Below are 14,002 nucleotides of genomic sequence, written 5' to 3' on the forward strand. Positions count from 1 at the left end.
TCTCAGCCTGTGTTTGGGGTTGGGGTGGGTTCAGGTGGTCGGGGAAGATTGTAGCACTGCAGGGATTGAACGGGTGGGTGAGGAAGGAGGGGTTTCAGTTTTCATTTGAAAAATAAAAATAAAAACAAAGAGGGTCTTTTTTTAAGCTGGATGGATTGAAAGGGTTGAGGGAGCAGGGAATCCCTGTCTGGTTGTGTATTTATGTACCAGTGTCAGTGAAACCATGTCTTACCGGGACCATCACATATGTGGCTGACGCGTCTCATACACTCGTCCTCCGAACTGTAGCTGGCGAGACACAGACTTCAGGTGTGCATCTTTCATAGAATACATGATGTGCATAACTTGTATACATACAGTGCAGACTTACATGTGATGGGTGTCTGCCTGTTCTGTCCACTCTGAGAGCAACTTGACTGATAAGTGTTTTCTGAACGGTTGTGGGTGCTGTAAAGAGCTGTAAAGGTCTGCATCTACAATATTAAGCTCCTCGTGCATTTTTCACTGCTTGGTAAGTACGTCATAGTGGCGCCTTCGCTGAGTCCTGTCCCTCAACCGCAGTTTAGCCAATCATAACATAGCTTTAGCCAGCAGCTCTAACAGTCATCTGTCTGCTCCACAGACTCTCATCGGTGGTTTCAGATGTTCTTCATGTTCAGGCTGCTTTAGTGGATTTGGAGCTCGTCGTGGTGAAACGTGTAATAGTGACACTTGTTACCCGGAGAGGTTGTAAGAGATAAAGGTTTTTAAAACAGATGGAGCTAACATTAGCCGAGTACGTTAGCGCATCTTTAACTAGCGTTAGCACTCATGCTATGCTAGCTACTGAAGGTAATGTGTACACATGCTGCTTTAGCTTTTTAAATGATTGTAACAGTGAATAAATATCTACCCCGCTTTACAGGAACAGAGTTGTTCCTTCATTTCATTGTCTTCTGTCTCCATCAGCAGGTGATGTGATGGTTCACTTTTACACTTTTTTACTGGCTCCTGGATATTTCCCTCAAACACAGATTCTCTCTGAAATCACTTTAGGTTTCTATAACGATGAACAAATCCTTCAAGGGGGTGCAGTTAGTGACAGGGTGGGCTCCATGGTGGCTCGGACAGCTTGACGTAGCAGTAGAGGGCGGTGCTCAGCAAAGGGTCAATTGTAAAGTGCCTGTTCCCCAAATTGTGAAAAACATGGAATTTCATGATGCAGCTTATCATGTACACTTCAAATGATGTACACTGTTAACATGAAACTCGTCATTTTCCATGTAAGCATTTGTGTCAGGATACAACATTGCCTTGTTTTCCCACAACTCCCCTAAAAAGCAGCATCCCATTGTTGAACTTATGTCTTGTTGCTCACAGCGTGAACACACAGTCAGTCACTCATTGAAGCACTGAAGAACTTTTTATCATGTATGTTCAGCTCCTGCTAATGTCTTTATGCTAGTTTGTGTTTTGTCTCAGCTGTAATTATGGAAAGCGACATAAAAACGTCACCGGTCCAAATGAATGTTTACATTTGATATTTCTTATGTCTCATTTTGGGGTTTGTCAAATTGGATGAATGAAAGGAGTATTTAATTATTTGCTCACATTTTGTTGTGCCTGCATTGTTTGAATCATTTCGACAACGATGTCAAAAGGCCTCTGTTCAGTGTTAATCGAGTTTATTGCAGCTGCTTTTCTGCTGGTAGGTTATTAACATGAAACTGATTAGCCACCGCTAGAGATGAAAGAGTTATCAGAGAATAGTTAACAGTGTCATATATCCTTCTCATTGTAATCCTGTCAGCATCTATCAGCTCTTATGTAACATGTCCGGTTCACTGCAGTTTACAGGACGGATGTGACCTCTAGTCCATTCAGTCTGTCACTCGTTCCTCACAGTTCTCCTGTCCTGGTCAGCATGTGAAAGGTAGACATGAAGTCTACTCTTTTGTTCTCTGTTATATAATAGCCATGTTTTAGTTTCCACTATATCAGGCTTTCTCAAATCTTAACAACATCCAGCATGAAGGTTCAGTCTTGACCCTGGAACAGTCTTAGGGAGAGTTGAAAGCTCTGGAAAGAACTAGTAACTGTTTCAGGTCAACTGCTCCAAAGCCAAAGCATCAGGAGCTGGTGAGCCACAGGATCTATCCTGAAGATACAGATTCAGCAGTTTGTTCTCTGCTCTGTATGGAGAGGTTATTCTTACTCAAGAAGACTAAATAAATGTTCTCAAAATGACAGAATCATTGTGTGAACAAGCTTGTGAGTTAAATTGGTGATCCAGAGGAAGCCAAAATATTCCAATGGTCCGGACAACCAAAACCTTTTGTGTTACTTTAGTTTGACTTGTTTTGCCTTCATGAATGATGACGAAGAATGAATACTTGATTGATGTTTTCTATTTTGTCAGGAAAATGTAATTTTTCATCACATGCTTTCTACTTTTTCTCTTACAATATAATTTCATTTACATTAGTTTGGGTAAAAGAAAAACCAATATATTAGGCAAACTAGGAAAGATCATTTTGTATGAATACTGTAAAGCAAAATATCACAAATGTCTAAACACGTACACCTAGAATAACACTTTGTCGGCTATTAGCTGTAGAGTCATGATTATTAGTTTCATGATCTTGAGCTGAGGTTTAAATTTGGGTTTGACCAATATATGAGAAATCACCATCACTGTCTTTCACTCAGAAATGCTGAGCCTCACACACCTGCTTCATAACAGAAGGTGGAGATGCTTTCAGAACCGTTGAATGATGTCCTGTTTCTTGTGTTTTACTGTGTACAAAGTTTTTTCCCAATGCCTTTAGTATTCATTGAAGAGCCATAGAGTCATGTCACCGCGTCTCTGAGCCCAGCTGCTGAATGCTCTGGCAGACTGACTGGTGTCATCACTTTAAGGTGGTAACAGTGAGTCTGTTTCATATGGCTTGGCTGAATGCACTGGATAATGCAGCCCTTGGGCTTTTTCATAATTGTGATTGAATGGAGATGTGAGGGAGGGGTGGGAGGGAGGGTGCTACTTGTAAATATGATTTCAAATAAACACTTTGGGATTGTATTTGCGTAACGTGTGTATTTATTACATTCACAGTTGTGTCAATGGATGAACTTCCCATATACACTGGAGCAGATGGTCATGTTGACATTTTGCTGTGAGGGTAACCATACAACCAATTTTGACCGTCGCCATCTTGTTTTTTGCAAACAGAAGTGACACAAGAGGATGGAGTAAATACAACCGAGTGAAAGATATTTCATGGCAAACAAAATGTTGCAATTAACTTTAATGAATTGAAAAAGTTAAAGTTCTAAAATGAAAACAAGGACAACTCATAGCCTTGATCCGATATTGCAAATCCAGCTATGGTGAAGACATGACCCGCCCTACTTTACCTCTGATTGGCTCTGATATTCTTACCCTAACCTATCTCACTCCTCATCCCGAAACCAAACTAATCCAACCTGCTGAGGCAACAGTTAATAGCCAATCAGAAGCAGAGTAGGGAGAGTCATGCCTTTTCTGTAGCAGGATTTGTAATTTAGCCGACTGGACGTGTGTAGTCCCGCCCTAAAGCATCCCCTGCTTTATGGTCTGTTTGACTCTAAATGGACCATAATGTACTAAATGAACATCATGCTGTATTGAAGAAGACTTGAAACTAGAGATTGAGACCATAAACCATAAAAGAGTCATTTTCTCATAGTCTTCTGTACAGCCAGAGGAGTCGCCCCCTGATGGCCAGTAGAGAGAATGCAAGTTTACCACATTGGCATGCCGTCTGAAACTGATACAGGAGTTCGTCTGGTTACATTTGAACCTTGGTTCTTTGAGTAAAAAGACTATCCCTTTACTCCATTACAATTTCTTTTCAATTTCAACAGGGTAAGATGCCCTATAGTTTACCTATAAAACACCTGCTGGCAAGATATCTCTGATTCTCAGGGAACCAAGTGTACTTGTCAGACATTCTCTATTTTATCGACATATGACAGATACATACAAATGTAACGGCATGTAACAGGCAACTCTTTAAGATACAATTAAAGAGACAGTGAAGGCCATAAGCCCAGTTCACAAAAAACAACAACTACTAACACACCAACCAGGTCAAGGCGCCTGAGGTTGGTGTTGGCGGCAGAAGGGCTGCTGAGGTCAGACTGATCTAAGGAACAGAAAGCTTGCTATGGATCAAAGTGTGTTCAAAGGTCAGGGGATCGGCAAAGTTATTAGCTATCCTAATGTGAGGACCATCAATTTCCACAGCAAATTTTATGGCAAATTTCTGAGTAGTTCCACACTACATATATATATTCTAAGCAGGTTCTGAAGACATTATGTGTGTTTACTCTAGAAAATTGACAAAATACATTGTACAAAAATGTTCAGTGAGAAAATAGGGTTAAATGAAATAGAACGGGGATTTTATTGACAGTGCCATCCTAATGTCACACCTCTGACTCAGTGGATGTAGACTGTGGGTATAAGTCTCCTTCTCCACTTCCACTACAACATCCTGTGCTTTGTGCCGCCCAAGAGCTTTTCTCAGCGATGCTACAGCTCTATGCAGAAAGGCCTGGCTATGTGAGACGATCCTGTTACTCACGTTTGCATCAATTCCTTCTTGGTGTCATTGGACCAATGATTAATGGTCCAACAGCAGTTTAAGAGGTTTAAAATGTGTAGACATAGAAAAGGAAAAGTTTGACTTAAGTTCCAATGGAGCTGATTGAAAATCAACAAAATCTGATTTGATTGCACAAAGTATTCCAAAACTCCTGTCCACATAGTGCCCCTGTCCAAACACTGAACAAAAGCCAGATGATCATTACTCACTGATTCTTGCACATTGATGACACTTCACATCACCACAGGAGCTTTGATGTAGTAATTGAACTGATAGCTCATTTCCCAGCATGTCTAATTAGCCCAGTCTTAACAGGAAGTGGAGTTATTGTGCACGTCAGCGAGATTTCCACCACCCCCGGCCCTTATCAGCTGCACTTTGCTGCCGACTATTAGTCATGAATAAGTCAAATATAAATCTGACCCGACGCCACCGAGCTGTAGACTCTGCTTCGCCTCCTCCTGAAGAAAGGTAATGAGATCATCCCCATCTTTGCATTTGTGTCGTATACAACTTGCATTTAGCTGCAAGTTGCTTCAGGTGCTCAGGTGCAAACAATTACATCTTCTATTTTAAAAAGGAGAAGAATGCTTACATTGTACAGCTATTATTAGCGGCTGTAGGCCGACAACTGAGAATTATTTTCATTATTTACTAATTTATGGAATAGTTGCATATAAAATGTTAAAGAATAGTGCTAAATGTCAATACATCTGTTTAAAGTGATGTCTTTATTAATTCTGTCAGAGAAAAAATGCTGTTTAATTACATATCTACAAAATATAGAAAACAAATGAGCAAAGATGAAGTTAACATCATAATTGTATCAGCAGTAGCTGAATGATATCTGCTTTTGTTTTTCATGTGTTTTACCATCATCTCATGTGAATGTTTTGTGTTCATTCACAGGTTCACTGCTGAATCAGATTGGTTGGATCTTCAGAGAGCACAATGGGGAAACTCCTAACAGGTGAATGCCAGTTACACATTTCATGAGTTTAATTCCGTTTACCAGTTATGGACACACCACACACACACACACACACACACACACACACACACACACACACACACACACACACACACACACACACATATAAGATGCCAATAACTTTATGCAGCTATAGTTTACATTTTCAAAAACTCCAGGAGAGACGTAGGAAGATCTCTTCTCTTTCATTCATTCACTCATTCAGTGATTTGTTTCATCATTCAACTATTTTGAGCATTTACTGGGCTAATTTCTGCTTAATAATGTCTTGTTCAACCATTATTAACATGTTGATCTCATGTTTTACAAATTCTAAATGTGTCTCTGTTGCTTTGTTATAATGTGTTATTACATTACATAACTATCTAATCAAGTCATATCCTAGATTGTAATCTAGCAGATATTTTATATTAAGTAATAGAATTGCTCTCAAATGAATAAAATGACATAATTACTTTTTAATTTGCACATTCATTGACCAAATAATTGAACTAATCGAAGGTTGCCTCCAACATTAGTGTTTTAAAGAGGCTTTAGCGGGCTCAGTCTTAAAGCGAGTGAATGTATGTATCATAACTACTGTTAGATCCTGGGGTACTTCTGGCCCGATACGGGGCTACTTACTGACTCAGCTCTCTATTAAAAGATTGTCGAGCTGGTGTTCTTGCGAGGGAACTCGCCTGGCTCCGCTAACGTCCTGCTAGCTTGTTCGGAAGGGGGCTAAATAACTGGAATGGCCATATTCACAGGGGTCCCTTGACCTCTCACCTCAAGATATGTGAATACAAATGGGTTCTATGGTTCCCATGGTTCTCTCCTTTACAGACGAGCACATTGCGTGATAATCACACGCAGTCTGGGGAGAAAAGAAGTGTTTTTATAAAATGGTGCATTCAAATATATTTGCATACTGGGGTCCCTCAACAGTCTTGGAATTAAATAAATTGAGTTTGACTGGACAGCTGAGCCTCTTGTGGATCCAATGAGCTCAGTTGTATTCATGTGGGATGAAGTCAGTCCTCATAGTAGCCACATTTCATTGTAGTGAGACTACTTTGTGGAACTTGACATCAATGTCACCTCGAGGATTAAATGGTTAAAAATGGTCACATTTAGCACCAAATCTGTGTAACAAATGGTATCAAGCCAAAAATTTCTGCAACAACTTATGAGATGTAATAAAGCACAGGAATGGCCTCATATACTTCCATCATGACGGTACCATACCTCCATTATAATGTTGTAACACTTGAACCAAAGCTGCATCAATCAAATGAATCTTCATCACTTCACCACTTCTGTTTCTCCAGATCACCTGTGCCCCATAAAATAGACCACCATGGTCTATGCGGTCCTCTTAGGGTTTAACATGACTTGGTGAATGTATTCGGGTTGTTTCGCAGCGACTTTAATTTGAGTTGCTTGTTGTTTCATTCTATTTTTCCTGCCAAAGTCTCACATCTTCTCTCTGTTCTCTCTGTTTGTTTTTGTAGCTCTGGGCGTTCTGCTCGTTTTGCACATTGGTAAGCATTCGTTTTGTACAGACATTGACTCTTCCTCACACCGTCACCATCAAAGTGTCAGAACAAACACAGGTAAGTCTCATTGCTGTTATCCCACTGTCCTCCCTCAGCCTCATCCAATAGACTGGTGTGCCACATGACCAACTGGGCCCAGTACAGGCCCAGCAGTGCCAAATTCACCCCGGACAACATTGACCCCTTCCTATGCACACACGTGATCTACGCTCTGTCCACCATCAACAGCTTCAACCAGATCATCCCCATCGAGTGGAACGATGAGCAGCAGTACAGCAGGCTCAACAACCTCAAGAATGTGTGAGTGAACGTGTCTTCAATATCCATTTTCAAGCCAAAACAAGACCTACATTAGATTCCCTCCCACAGATGATCTCCTGTCTGCGTTTTAGACCCAGAACCATTCTCAGCCTGGAATCCTGTTTAAAGTAACAACATTTGAACATCAGAAACATGTTGAGTCGTCAGGTAAAACCATGTTCTCTTTTAAACAGCAAGATATTATATACATTTCCAACCTCATTAACACAATATCATAACAGTATATTAAAGAAAGACCTCATGAGACTCCTTCTGCTTCATAGTTTTCTCAAATTCAGAGTTGACAGACTGCGTCTGTGATTGTATATATGAGGATAAACGACCATATCAGTGATGTCTGTTAATGAAGACCAATAAAAACTCAGTAAAAGTCAATGTATTGGTCACGACACAACACAGTAGATCAAATTGATAAATCGGCGTGAATCAAAGAAAGTCAACGATGACATTGGTTTCACAGCTCCTTATTATGTGGACTTCCTCGTTGATAAGACATAACAGACAAACGTAATCCTGGAGAAAATATGTTTCCCTCCAAACGTACTTGACAAGATAGTTCTGTTGTTTGGAAAGAGCAGAACCGTTCTTATTACTTATAACAAAGGTGAGTACTTATAGCTATATACTGTGTACCGATGAATGAACTGGATAAACAACACACCCATGGGGTTGTGTGTAGAGAGGACGGGATGTACAGTACCTTGCTGAAGTATTCACCGCCTTGGTTTTTTTCCTATTTTGTTGCTTAACAACCTGGAATCAAAATTGATTTATTTTTAATTTGATGTAATGGATAGCCACTAGGTAATTCATTTGAGTTCATCCAAACCAATAAATAGTAAGTACAGGCGAATGAGTGGAGATATGGTACGTGCTGAATATAATATGTGGAGTGTAACATATTCCATTACTTACAGTTGAATATGGCCAGGGTAAAATTACAATCAGATTAAAAACATATGTGGAAGTAAAGTTTGTCAGAATCAGAAACAATCCCAAGTTCCTGTACAGCTCCCGAGATAGAAGCCTTGCAACAGAGAACCATCATCATAAGTCCTATCATTTTCAGAGGAAACAAATCAGCCAGACCAGCGAGTTAAGTGGAGAAGTACAATGCCATCAGTGTAAGTCTTACCGTAAACTTTGTGTTGTTTACTGATGTGGTGATTACAGTTAAGATGTTGTTTGTCTCTCTCTCTATTAGTAATCCTGCTCTGAAGACTCTTCTGTCTGTCGGAGGAACAGTCAATGGATTGAGCCCGTGAGTTCCTCTATGTCCTTTACACCCATTCATCTGAGAGGTCAGGCACCTCCCTCTGCCGCTCTATCACAACAATAGAGGTTGATTCAATGGAGATCTGTCTTTATACATCCCACCAGATTCATCGCCGTGGTCGGCAGGCCCGAGGGCCGCGCAGCCTTCATCAGGTCGGCCATCAGTTACCTCCGCACCCATAACTTTGACGGGCTGAACTTGGCCTGGGAATATCCTGGACACAATGGCAGCCCACAGCAGGACAAGGAGAGGTTCACTCTGCTGGTCACGGTTCGTCATACACTTACAGAAGACACGTCATGCTTATTTTCAGGTTCCTACTTGTATTTTGGGTTTCTGCTAGAACATGTTGGTCATCGGCATCTGCGCCGTCACCATCTTCACCGCGTCACTCCAGTCGGGGATCACTTATCGTGTCGATACACCGAGCTCAGCAGCACTTCTACCGCTGACTGTATCGTTGTGACATCACAAACCTGACGGAGGTCCTGACTGCTCCTTTAAAGGAACAGTTTCTGAATACAGACTGTGCACATTTCTCCGTCGATTAAGCCTTTTCAAACGTTCGCAATATCTATATAGCATCTAGATATGCTTTATAATAAAAAAAACATCACTATCTACAATATGGGAACTTTAAGTAGGACACAAATAAAAAGTTTGAGCTGATGGTGGAGCTAAATGACAAGTCAGGAGCTCATCAAAGTGATAACAACAACCAACAATCCATCGATATGTCATAACATCATGGTTGCGCTACGGGAAAACTTATTGAGGTTCAGCAAAGTCAGACGGCTTCTTCCTCTGGAAAAACAGCATCTAATCCAATCGACCTCAACAAGCGGCCGACTGGTACTGCTGTCCATAGAGCCACGTCAGCAGCATGGCTACAATCACGTGTGTAGTCTCCCCTATGGGCCAATCAGTAATAAATGAATCACTTTGTTTTTTAGTACAATGTTACCAATGAGCAAGACAACATTATTTTAAAATATGAATCCATTTAGTTACAGCTTTTGATACGAGGTGACAAACGATTAAAAAAAGACAAGTTACACACTGAGTGACGGAACAAAGAAAGTGCTGTGGGATGTCTCCATCACAACCTGTGGTGTTGTAGTAGGAGATGAACAGAAACAATCAGATGTGGAGGACCTGAGCTCTTTTGGTTCATTCTACAGGAACTTTCCAAAGCCTTTGAGGACGACGCCAAGGACAACAGGAAGACTCAGCTGCTGCTGTCAGCCAACGTGGCTTCTTTCCTTCCCACCATCGACAGAGCCTACGAGGTCAATAATATCGCCGAGTGAGTTTGATTTCAGTGGACTCAGTGTCTGTTTATGCTCAGAAGAGTGAGTGTCTGTAGTCAGGTCACTTTAAAGCTGTTTCTCACCAGTGCGATGAGAAATGAGATGCAGGAATTCGGAAAATTGGTTAGGGAATGTTCTATTTTGTGCCAATTATCTGCGTTGCCTTGTTCCATTTGTTTTTCAAATGTAAAAACAGTTTGATATACCTTTGTCTTTTAGTTATAAGCTAACTAACCAGCTGTTGGCTGTAAACTTACCGCAGCTTCTGCAAGTTTGCTGAAATCTAAGTTTGTCTGTTTATTTTTGTTTCCCTGCACGAATGTTCCGCAGGGGTTTGCTAGCTTTTTATAGATATATTTTTTTTTAATTTCCGTGTACATTTTTTGGACGTAGAGGCGTGATTGGTGTGAAACAGCTTTTACTGTTAAACTGAATGAATTGCACGTAATTTTTTACTCCGTCCTCCAACAACGGTGGAACTTCTCCTACTGCTGATCTGAAATAAAACCGTTTAAAATCAACAGTTCCCTTGACTTCATCAATGTCATGACCTACGACTACCATGGACACTGGGAGGCAGTTACTGGACACAACAGCCCACTGTACCGCAGCCCTGTGGACTCCGGCTCACACATTCATCACAACATCGTAAGACACACACAAAGACACACACAAACTACACACTCTTTGACAGTATGTTGTGTTAGTTTGCGTGTTTATTTATTGTTTATTAATTGTCCAAGATGCAGTTTAAGAGGTTTTAGCTCACTGATGAGAACGACGTTTAGCATTGCTACGCTAAATATGGTTTTCAGAAAGCCTTTTCCACTTAAAGCTGCATTAACAGATTTTTTTCTATCCAGCATGTGGATGTAAGCCCCTCCCCTTTTGGCTCCTGTTTGGTCTCCACAAATTCCTGAGACAGAAATCTGCATTCTTCACTGCTTGACCTATAAACCTGAACTATGAGCTGAAAGCTGCAGAGTTTATTCACAGTTGGATCGACAATACAGGCAAACCGTTTACATTCCAGGGAGGCATCTGATCCAATGTCAACAATACTTAATAATACTTAATAATAATTGTATACTGTCGTATATCTCCTTTTTGTTAGAACTCTTCCATCTCTCACTGGCTGGCTCTGGGAGCACCAGCCGGGAAGCTGCTGCTGGGTTTCCCCACCTACGGCCGAACCTACCGCCTTACCACCGGTGCTACCGGCCTGGGAGCACCATCTAACGGTCCCGCAGACGCCGGACCCTACACTCGCACTGCCGGCTTCTGGGCCTACTATGAGGTACTGCACAGTCATGTTCAGCTGACTTTGAAAAGCCTAAATACAGAACATGATAGGTGTTGTGGTTACTGCTGCTTCATGATTCAACATCAACATGACTTGTAGTCATCTACATTTGATCAAGAAGAACATGGTGCTAAACAACTGAGCACCTAAACACGTCCAAAATTTGAAATTAAAAAATGAATGTGGGCGAGTGCGAAGCATTTCAGGAGACCTATTTGCAGAAAGGGAAGATAATATTCATAACTATGTTTTCATTATATGATTGTACAATCACCTATCATTCTCTATTTTGCCATAAGAATAGGAATGGTGTGTTTGTTAGCTTATAGGCCTTCACATTGTACAGAGGGAGCAGGTCCTCCATGTTGCATGTAGCTCACCGTTTCCTCTTTCTTTTGACCACCACTCATACGAGGCTTTTCATCTGGGTTGATGTTGTCCAAGACCCAGTTCAGAGTCTGCATTTCTCCTTTTCAAGTATTTCTTCATTGCTGTTCTGCTCATTTAATTCTACTGTCTTATTAAATGAACTAAATCATTATTGCACTACCTACTGCCACCTACTGGCATGGAAGAGTATTTCATTACTTAGCCAGCCACTCTATGGCAGGCTCAGATGCTCAACAATGGCAAATTATTTGCAGCAACTAAATCATATTTTTTTGGACTGATTTAGTGAAATTGGACATTTTTCCACAGCACACCTGTTGATCTCGCACGGTGGTTGAACATCACTGCTCTACACGCTTGTGAAACCGTGATTCCGCCAGCTTCCGTCGTTTTGTTGCTCCAAAAGTATATGTTTAGGATTGCCTCTTGAGTGAATGCAAAGTCCTGAAAGATACCATGCTCACCGGCTCACGTTATCGCAGCCTTGGAAAGGGAGGAGTGAGCGGAGTGATATTCAGTTGGTTGCAATCTGCAACCCCCCCCCCACTAGATGCCACTAAATCATAAACACTGTCCCTTTCAGTGATTGTATCAGTAAAGATGGTAAGAGTATCTCCATCTCAAAGCCCCGTGTTCGTGTCTGATCAAACTCAATATGTTTATGTGTTATCAGATCTGTGACTTCGCCTCCAGTGCTACTGCTGAATGGATCCCTGAACAGGAGGTTCCTTACGCCACCTATGGAAGTTCCTGGGTGGGCTATGATGACCCGCGCAGCTATTCTTCCAAGGTAACCAAGAGCTCCACTGTTATATGGAGTTATAATGACACTGGACAAATTACCACTCACCTGATCTGTGATCAAATGTTCTAGTAAGGTTGGTGGAGGAGAGCAGTTCCCTTTTTTACATTCTAGGTCTACTTGATATCCCTAGCTGCTGTGTGATCCTTTTTGTCTCTGATCTGCTCGTCCTGTAGGTCCAGTTTATGACTGCCAACAACCTGGGAGGTGCTCATGTGTGGACTCTGGACATGGATGACTTTGGTGGATACTTCTGCTCGGCTGGGCCTTATCCTCTCGTCAACCACCTCAGGATCTCAATGGGTAAATACTGTAGCTCAGCTAACTTATAAAGCTGTCTCCACTCACTGTGATGTCTTTTACACTCGAAAGGATTTTATTGTTTGCAATAGTAATTCCTAACAGTCCATACTGAGCCAAGAGTAAAGTCTCAAGAACTTTATACAAATGTTTTACCTATTACACGTTACTTAAGTGAAACAAGTACCTTTTCTTAGTGTTTAAGCCAACTGGCCAATCTTTAAGTAAGGTTAACTAATTAGAATTTACAATGTACTTTTTTAAACTAATCTACTAATCGATCAATAGCCCAATCCCACAACCCTGAAACAATGAAAATTGCCTTTCAAGTTTAGTATTTCAGTCTTGGTGCAGTTCTTAGTCAGTTGTCAGAGAAGCTTGGTTTAGCCTCTGTTTATTCCATTTATGACGTTTTTTTCTCCATGTGTGAATATGCAGGTTTCGGCCCAAAGCCCACCACCACCCCAGCCCCCACCACCACCAGGGACCCCGTTGCAGAATTCTGCCGTGGCCGCCCCAATGGCCTGTATGTGAACGAAGCTGATAAGAACACCTACTTCCAGTGCTTCCAGGGACACACGTACCTGCACCGCTGCCAGCCCAACCTCATCTACTGGGACTCCTGCAAGTGCTGCAACTGGCCCTGAGCCACAGACTGAACTACAAGCACACACCAAGTCTATGAATGTCCAACACAGTGAATTGTGTCTGAGTGTCAGTGTGCGCTGATTAACCTTGTGGACAGGAACCAAAACTAACCATAAGAAAATTGCTCTTTGCAGCTAGATCACGGCTTTCTTCAACAAATTAAACAAAATCTGACACGATGAGTCATGTGACTGGTTTCCTTTTTATTCTTGTGAAATTTGAATTGCATGATTCTTCTATATGTCTCTCCATAGACTTATGGGTGGATTATGAGTAAAGTGTCTGCGCTCGGATGAAAACCGAATAAAATCCATCATTGTGAAGGGCTGTGTTGAGAAACCGACAGGCAATCATATGTTGGGAACGTAGAGGAGCGTGTTTGGGTTATCAGCATCTAAGAAACTGAATTCTTGACATCAATAGAATTATTAATGTAAGTACCAATTATTAATGATTATTAATAACAACGGGGCACCACCCTGCGAACAGGGACCAATA

At 41.4% G+C, this 14,002-nt stretch overlaps 1 protein-coding gene across 1 annotated transcript; it reads left to right on the top strand.

Moving 5' to 3' along the window:
- Nucleotides 1-5,576: 5,576 nt before the first annotated feature.
- On the top strand, nt 5,577-13,503 carry chia.1 (chitinase, acidic.1; the record flags this gene model as incomplete). Its single annotated transcript, XM_079296826.1, has 11 exons — nt 5,577-5,595; nt 7,110-7,139; nt 7,250-7,454; nt 8,680-8,736; nt 8,856-9,021; nt 9,933-10,057; nt 10,586-10,709; nt 11,176-11,358; nt 12,428-12,544; nt 12,733-12,859; nt 13,295-13,503. 11 exons carry the CDS (start codon nt 5,577-5,579, stop codon nt 13,501-13,503), a joined length of 1,362 nt encoding a protein of 453 aa, XP_079152952.1.
- Between the last annotated feature and the right edge of the window lie 499 nt (nt 13,504-14,002).

This window comes from Melanostigma gelatinosum (genome assembly GCF_949748355.1).
Source record: "Melanostigma gelatinosum genome assembly, chromosome: 3".
NCBI classification, from domain to species: domain Eukaryota; kingdom Metazoa; phylum Chordata; class Actinopteri; order Perciformes; family Zoarcidae; genus Melanostigma; species Melanostigma gelatinosum.